General features: G+C 54.0%; 2 protein-coding genes across 2 annotated transcripts; both read left to right on the top strand.

The window, feature by feature from the left end:
- Positions 1–237: 237 nt before the first annotated feature.
- On the top strand, positions 238–4,236 carry LOC122368220 (NF-kappa-B essential modulator-like). The gene is made up of 2 exons (XM_043341952.1): positions 238–418; positions 1,461–4,236. The coding sequence occupies exon 2, from the start codon at positions 1,503–1,505 to the stop codon at positions 3,138–3,140; it is 1,638 nt and encodes a 545-aa protein (XP_043197887.1). The 5' UTR covers positions 238–418; positions 1,461–1,502; the 3' UTR covers positions 3,141–4,236.
- A 1,987-nt stretch (positions 4,237–6,223) lies between these two features.
- Positions 6,224–7,855, top strand: LOC122368218 (WAP four-disulfide core domain protein 5-like). The gene is made up of 2 exons (XM_043341951.1): positions 6,224–6,673; positions 7,190–7,855. Exons 1-2 carry the CDS (start codon positions 6,366–6,368, stop codon positions 7,389–7,391), a joined length of 510 nt encoding a protein of 169 aa, XP_043197886.1. The 5' UTR covers positions 6,224–6,365; the 3' UTR covers positions 7,392–7,855.
- The last annotated feature ends 499 nt before the right edge of the window (positions 7,856–8,354 follow it).

The raw sequence follows: 8,354 nt of genomic DNA, 5'->3' as shown, positions 1-8,354 counted from the left end.
ACACGTCATTTTTTACAGTAAAAATTACGTCATCAGAAAACAATTAGCCCGCTAGTAAGGTTTAAAAAATGAAATATCTATTGTAAATTCTATCAGGAAGACTCTTTATTTTAAAATCATATTTAATACCACTAAAATCATAATAAAATAGAATCAACCTGAACACAGAGAACAGAATATACTTCGAACATGATGACGCCATAAAAAGTATATGTGACCGACTCACGTTGGATCAACGTTGGATGCAGCATCGAACTATGCAACATAAATATTGTGATATTTTTATGCATGTTTATATTTGAAGGCATATAGGAATCTTGACATTTTCCACAATTTTGAGATTGGGAACAGCCTGCCGAGTAAAATCCTGGTTCTTTAGTTGAATGGTTTGGAATGCTTCCGAACTTTTGCAAGCAGCGTAAGTATTGACGCTTACAGTGACTACACACAACACGGTTATATGGCCTTGCACAACACCATTTACACCACAAGGTCACTACCTATTTCAATTTGTCGCAGGTGCAGGCATTGGGGCTTTGAAGATTTTTATTTAGAAAAATAAACTTTAAGTATTGGAATCTATTTTTTGTGTTTTAAAGCACATTTGAATATTTAATTTATGGTTATTCCATTGCCCCTATTTTGTTTTCATTTGGTTATAATATTGTTAAAAAAGATGCTATATAAGTACCCAAACAAATTCAGAGTTTCTGAATAATTCAGAAATTTAATGAGCTATTATAATTTTGCAATTATGGGTTTGTTCCCGTCGCTCCTCTAACCTCCTCCAAGCTCCTCTAACCTCCTCTCGTTTCAAAAAATCGTTCCCGTCGCTCCTCCAAGCTCCTCCAAGCTCATCTTCATTTCACATCTCACCACCACTATTTGCCTCCTCCCTCATCCCAAACGAAAGTTGGTTTTTTGGAGGAGGCTCTTGCGTAGACATATTTGGCGCACGTAATACAAATGTGAGTTGTTTATAAATGAGATTTGAGGGAAGTGGAAATGATTTTAGTGATTGATGACGATTGGATATCTTGAAATAGTAATGTTTGACATAAATCTAAGGTTATTTTATTAGAAAGCGATTATTATCTCTTGATTTATGTTTGCGCGCCATAAATCGCCGACCGTTACAGCCCGCAAACAGCTGATTTCCTCGCGAAAATGTTCCCGTGGCTCCTCTGAAACGGCTCTCCTCCAAGCTCATCCAACCTCATCCGATATTTTTTGGGAGGAGCGACGGGAACAGACCCATAATAGTAGCACCTCTGAAATGTCCCTATTGCTTATACAAAAGTAGCATTTTCCTCATCAATCTTAACCATTTCCTCACACAAAAAGTGAACTGCTTTCAGTGTTTCCTACAAAGTTGCCCATTGTCCCAGCTGGGAGGAGGGAATAGTGAACACTGAACTTGCAGCCCACAAATGCTAACTAAACTTCATCTACTTCTGCAGAATGAGCCAGCACTGACAGACGACACCAGCACAGCTGATGACATGGACATGAACTACCAGCCGCTCTCCCACACCTCTAGCAATGGTCCGGACATCGACAGCTGGGAAGAACTGCAGTTTGAAGGTCTGGTGGGCCCACAGCCGGCGGCTCGCGACTCGGCCGGCAGCGGCTCCGGCCCGGGGTCGCCGGATCGGCCGCGCTCGCGCTCCGACCCCAGCGCGCTGATGCTCTCCTCGTTCCTGTCGGGTAACTCGGCCGTGCTCGATCTGGACGTGGACCAGCTGCAGACCAAAATCCGCGGCGTGCTCCTGGAGAACACCCGGCTGCGCGACTCGATCCGCGACAGCTCGGCCTCGCTGCGCCGCCAGTGCGAGGCGCTGCTCGCCTGGCGTGACGAGTGTCAGCGGCTGCGCGAGGAGCGCCGCCAGGTAGCCGCGCACTGCCAGCGCGCGCGGGACGTCATCACCCAGCTGCGCGAGGAGAACGCCGACCTGCGCCAGCAGCTGGCGCAGCAGCCGCCGGACGCGCCCGGCCGCGAGCCGCAGCAGGCTGAGCCGCCGCAGGACCTGTGTCGGCGCGGCGAGTCGCCCGGCCCGGCCGGCGCCGAGGTGGCACTGCGTTCGCAGCTCTCCCAGCAGGCGGCCGAGCTGCGAAACAGTCAGCGCGAGGTGGCGCGCCTGCAGTCGAAACTGGCGCGCCAGGAGGCCGAGCTGAGCTCCTACCGCCAGGTGGCACCGGCGGCGGGCCCTCAATCAGCGCCGCCGTCGCCGGAGCTGCAGCGGCTCAAGGACGAGGCGGCCCAGCTGCGGCACAGTCTGGAGAGCGAGCGCCGCCAGCGGCAAGAGCTGGCCGCCTGGCTGGCCGGCGACCAGCAGTACACGCCCGTGCTGGAGACTCTGCGCCAGGCCTCGGAGCGGCTGAGCAGCGGCCAGGCGGCGCTGGACGCGCACGCCGCCCGGCTGGCCGACGCCGGCCGCGCGCTGGACTCGCTTTCCGCGCGGCTCCCCGGCCTGGCCGTCTCCGAGGAGTCGCCGGACCGGGTGGCGGCCGAGCTGGCGGCGCTGCGGGCCGAGCTGCAGCAGCTGTCGGCCGCCGCTGCCGAGGACACCACCGACGGCGGCGAGGCGGTGTCGGCCTGGCGCCGGCTGAGGGACCTGTTCAACAGCGTGGCGTCTCGCTGGGAGGCCGACGCGGCCGGCCCGGACCCGGCCGGTACCAGCCAGCAGGTGCACACCGACGGACTGCAGGCACGCATCCTCTCCATGGAGGAGCTGCTGAGTGCGCGCGGCACCGAGTGCGAGCGTCTCCAGCGGCAGGTGCTGCAGCTGCGCCGCGACCTGCAGGCGATCGACATCCTCAAGGCGCAGGTGGACGTCTACCAGCAGGACTTTAACCAGGAGCGCCGGCAGCGTGAGCAGATAGCCCTGGAGCGCGACCACCTGCGCAACGAGCTGGCGACGCAACAGACGCGTCTGCGCCACCTCCTGGCGCGTCAACAGTCGGCCACTCTGACGACGAACGCGGACAGCGTGGAGCCTTCGCGGCCGCCGCCGCATCCGGCCGCCCGACCGGACCCCGACGTCCAGTCCACCGTCTACTCGTGTCCCAAATGCGACATGGCGTTCCAGGACTTGGAGCCGCTGCAGAACCACGCCAACCGCTGTCTGGACGGCGACTAGAGCCGAGTCTGGTCCGGTGCTGACTGGGAGCCCGGGCAGTGGGCCGATGCCCGTTGCTCCGGCGGCACAGCTCGGGCGGCGGATGCCTTACCGCGCCACCTGACGACCGGCTAGAGGTGCTGGCCTCCCCACAGAGGGCGCCGGCTGCCGTGGGATGCGACCGAACGTGAGTGTTCCGAGATTTTGCTACTTAAACGACCGCTTGTAGTTGCCGCTAGTGTCCGTTTCATGCAATATGTGATAGATGAACAGAGTTCGGGGGAGTCTCTTAGTCCGCGGCCCTTGATTCAATGACTCTAATTGTCACTGAGTTAAATGAAAACCAGTGGTTTGATGGTAGGATATACCATGATAAGCATGTAAATATGGCAGCCCCCTGAGGTTCGACCAGTGCTCGAATGGGCATTTTCGGGCACTGGGCTACTGTGTCTCCGGTGTGGTGTGATCATTTGTGGCCTTGGCTTTAAACCGTTTTGGAATTGATTCACTTTCCAATTAGTACTGATAAGATGCCTTCAACTCAGTCCAGTTTCCGGACATGAGCTCGCTTCTTTTTTAGTTGATGGCCGACGGGTGCCTCTAATTAAGGTTTACTGGTTTATAATTGCAATGAAGTTTATTGATTTTATCCGTCATAGTTTTGCACAGCTGTTAGATTCCGTATCGAAATGTAGTTTTGCTTTTACGATAAGGTATGTGCCATTACGTATTTTACCAAGTAATTCCACCCCGACGGGTGGCTCACAAAGACCGAAATTCAGCCTCTATTTCAGTCGTTGTGATAGTGATTGTGATTGTGATACTTGTGGGCAACTATATGAGCGGACAAATGTAATGGATGATGAATGAAGCAGGTACGATGTAGAAATGCATGGTCTACGCAGCCTTACCACCAGTCGCCTTCTGAAAAGGACGTGGTGAGTTAGAAATAAATTAGCCGCGACTTTCTATGTAGGTATTTTAGCATTGTCTCAGTGTTTATGTGCGTGTTGTAGAATGATCAACAACTATGCTAGTTACTAACATTCTAAAATGAATGCTTATTTTGTTATGCAATATGTGTCACAAAAATACATTGTAAAGCAATCAAACCAAATTGTTATCTCTACCACTACGCGTCAATTGATTGTTACTCGACCGAGGCCGATTTTGTTGTGATTTGGGTAGCCTTGCCCCTCGCTGCTATATATAATCCCGCTGCACAAAATGCTTTCCAACCAGCTTCGATTTGAATCGGTCCAATTTTTAGAAGCTTCCAAGTCATTCGGTTATGTTGACAATGGTCAATGATCCTGTCTAGTTTTTTTTTTCGGCCAAGTCACGACCTCAACTTCAATTGACCCTTGACAAATGTTTCATGTACCGTCACTCACTTGCCTGTCCGTTTGAAAACGGTCCATACACAATGATTATCAATTTGCGTTAAAAGGACCAAAACGTGTTGAATGATGAATTGTTGAAAATGGCGAATGAGAAAAAGAGCCCACTTTGAGCATGCCCGGTTATTTCGAGGGGCGTTTTTGGGTGGCCTCAGCTCTGCCCCTTCCCATGACTCACTGCATGGCTCATGTGGACGTGCCCATTGCTCACCGGGCTATCACAATGGTGGGACCGGGCGGCGTATTCCGGTTACTGCAGCATGTCTGATCGCAGGTGACACCACTGGCAGATCCGGCCCCCTCCCGTCCCGGAGCACTGTGCATTCGACCGTTCATGTGCAGAAATACTGCGTACTTCGGTACTCGGCAGACTGTGGGTCATATTTGCCAGAGTGGCTTCGTGAAAGCTATATTGTCTGGAGCACAGTCTGGAGTCATTGGCCTTGCCGAATCTGAGTCAATTCTGAGCAGGGCTTCTCGCCCAATTGCACGTTCTATCAGTCCAATATCAGTCAGCCTATCAGGTGAAGGACACTGCGTCACCATGCTTGTCTCATATCAACGTTCGACGCCTAGCAGAACGGAGTGCGCCGGATCCCCCCGGCTGAGCGCCTGGGACTCTCCCGCCAGGAATGCGTGGAAGCCGCGAGACGCCGTACCGGCCACTCACTGATGCTGCGGGAGTACCGGCACCGAATCGTAGGTACTGGAGAACGATCCCACTTGCCCTGAGTGCGGGCAGGAGGATGAGACGCTAACTCACCTCCTGACCGACTGCCCCGCCCGGGCAGTGGTGAGACTAAGGATATTCGAAGATGACGAACCGGAGGTGAGGGAAGCGCTGGGAGACCCGACGAAGCTGGTGGAGCTCCTGAGGCGGCTGGGCCGCCTGTAAGGCCCCCCCCCCCCGTATGGCTTCCCAGCCAAGGGCCGGAAGCACTTCAACTTCAACTTCAGGCAACCAAAGTCGTTCGACAACCTGTCTACATAAACAAAACCGAGCTCCCCTGCACTTATGGTGCTAGATCGCTGTGAGCATGCCTCGCGTATTCGAGATGACATTTTTGCATTGAAGCTTGCAAGTTGCAACACAACCGATCCTTAGGGAGCTTTCACGGCACATAAAGAAACCCTTCAGACAATCGATTAGCACCATGTAGGATATGCGTGTAGCTCCGCTTCCCATTCAGGACGATCATTTTGAATACATTACAACCGTTCGGAGTGCATCGTTTATGATGTTGACTATGTGATGTGTCCGCTGCTGCTGTCAATGCTTAGCTAAGAGCTCACTTGAATCTTGTCGGCTGAGGCTACTGGAGCAGTTGTATTCGACATTGATCTTCCTTGACATCAAGTCCATCACCTTGTCCACGTGCCCCGGTCAGTTCGGTGAGACCACGTCCCGGTCAGGTGATACGTGCCAAAAGGTGACGGTAGCGGCTGGTCTCCCGGGACCGGTACAGGTGCACTCCGGACCTTTGGTACCTGGGTTTGGCCCAGGTACGCAGTCCTCTGTCATCATGTGCACCCCTGCTGGCATCCCCATCTGCAACCCCTGCACTGATGTCCGGGAGGTTCTGCACGATGCACAGTGCACTGCAGACTGGTGGTGGTCACAGGGGGCGCAATGGGGCCTGGGCAGGGGTCAGATGAGGTATAAAAGTCGGGGCTGCTCGGCCCAGGTCATAGTGCTGTCCGGTATACAGGACGGTCGCACCGCCAGCTCCTGCCGCAGTCAGCAGTCACCAGACTCAGCCGCCGTCCGAGCCACATCACCTCGCTCCGATCCGACTCGCTCTCTGCCCCATCAGCCTGCCATCGTAGTGACCCTCTCCAGGTCACCATGAAGTTCTCCGTCGCCGTGCTGCTGCTCGCCGCCGCTGCTGCCGTCGTCTCGGCCCAGGAACCGCCGCCGTCCAACTGCATGAGGTACTGCCGGCGCTCCCGTCTGGAGACGACGTGGGACACCTACTGCTGCCAGAGCTCTGAACACGCCGGCTTCTGCCCACCGGTCGTGGACGGCTGCGAACCCGGCGAGGCCGCCAAGAGCGCCCCGCGGCCGTGCGAGACCGATGCGGACTGCGCGGAACAGGACAAATGCTGCATGGACGGCTGTCTGAACATGCGCGTCTGCAAGACGGCTATGCAAGGGTAAGCTCGCGCGGCGGACAGGCTCGTCGCCGCGGGGCTGGAGCTGATGGGGTCGGAGGTGACGGTGGGTATTTACTGTTTACCTTAGTGTGCGCGGCCGGGCAGTTCACGGGGCTCCGCTGTCACCAGTGGTATGCCTCCTTGCTCACACGTTCAGGCACGAACAAACGCAGATTGAAACAGGTGTGAGTGGGCGAGGCACAGATTCTCTTCGTTTTGTCTGGTGCACAAGGCAACAGTTATTTTTGTTTTGAGATCACCCCTACAATAATGTTTTTGAAACTGTCAGTGGCTTAGGTGACTTGTCGCCATTTAAATAAACGTTTTTGCAATGAAAGTTATCCGTCCTCTTTAGTGCCTCTCGTCATATCTCTCCTACTGTGAAGCACATTCGAAACGAACGGGTCTTCCTCGACTGTCCCCTCCCATGTTCCACTGTTCTCTCCTCATGCCCTCGGTTTGTTGGGTCGAGCTGTCTGTACCCCTGCCGACCGCGGGACTGCTCTGACGCGGCAGGTCACCGGTGCCGATCGTCCACCCCGGCCGCTGCCCGCGCCTGTTCCCCTGCCTCTCGGGGGTGAAGGGGAACGGCCAGCCCCGGCTCTGCGAGGACGACGGCGACTGCGCTCTGCGCGACAAATGCTGCAGAGATAGCTGCATGGAAGACATGGTCTGCAAGACTGCCGTTCGCGACCGGCGTGTGATGATCGCTCAGTGAGCGGAAGAGGCTGAAACACTCGGCTGGAGTGGTTGGGGTTCGTTACTGAGCGAACAAAGACTGGCCAGTGCTCTGTTCGGGGGCACATTTCGGTGATGGGAGGTCCGACACTGTCCCACTGTCGCTTTTAAGCACAGCAGTTGTGACTGGTAAACAAGTGCACGGTGCTCAGATATATTCGGACAATTACCGTGGTAAGGAATCGGCACTTCATCGAGCAAACCGCCTTCAATAGAAATGTATCATGGACAATTTGTAAGGTTAACAATACAACGTCTGCAACTGTTATGTCGGGCTTTTAACCGTCACCGAAATGCACGGTTTCGCTCGCCGAGTTACGAGTGCGTGGCAGCGGTACGGCAGCTTTATCCAAGGTTTTATCATTGTGCAAACGTTCTCCCGTTAGTGCAGCTTACCACGGTGGCATTAGAGTGCGCTGCCAATGTGCACATACATACTCTCGATCCTTACCTACATACAAGCATAACTCGTTACATAAAACGAAATATGCACTTCAATGTGAAGGTCGATATGGTGAAACTCCGCCCATCGACCGGAAAACGTTGGCAATCATTCCTACATATCTTTGAGACCGCTCGTTAAATAGCATAATTTGGAGTTGCTCGATAAGAAGATCAATGTCTCCCAATATAAGCGATGTCGGTAAAAATAAGCGATAAAATTTTTATTTCATCCGTGACCGGTGACGAAATGCTCAGAAACGATGCCAAGCATGAGTTGATTAACTTTATGACATTTCCTCGTGTTCGTCGAACAACTGATGCCTGATTGCCACCACTAAAGCCAATAAACCTCAATCCCTCGTCTACCTTCGCTCCGCAGTCCTGTTTCTCTACCGTCGTCGGTCGTGCCCCGCAGTCACCACCGACCTTCGGAGCAGAACAGTCGGCTGAGTTTACGACCCGCACCTGCCACTCTTCGCGACGCCCCCGGCCCCCGCCC

Source organism: Amphibalanus amphitrite, unplaced genomic scaffold, assembly GCF_019059575.1.
Source record: "Amphibalanus amphitrite isolate SeventyFive unplaced genomic scaffold, NRLGWU_Aamphi_draft 000932F_arrow, whole genome shotgun sequence".
NCBI lineage: Eukaryota > Metazoa > Arthropoda > Thecostraca > Balanomorpha > Balanidae > Amphibalanus > Amphibalanus amphitrite.
The sequence above is the reverse complement of the archived record's forward strand: the minus strand, read 5'-3'. Positions and strand labels throughout refer to the sequence as shown.

Coding starts and splice junctions, on each gene's coding strand:
- LOC122368220 (XM_043341952.1), top strand. CDS start 1,503: ATGGACATGAACTACCAGCCGCTCTCCCACACCTCTAGCAATGGTCCG.
- LOC122368218 (XM_043341951.1), top strand. CDS start 6,366: ATGAAGTTCTCCGTCGCCGTGCTGCTGCTCGCCGCCGCTGCTGCCGTC. Junction 6,674..7,189: donor TGCAAGACGGCTATGCAAGG/GTAAGCTCGCGC, acceptor CTGACGCGGCAG/GTCACCGGTGCCGATCGTCC.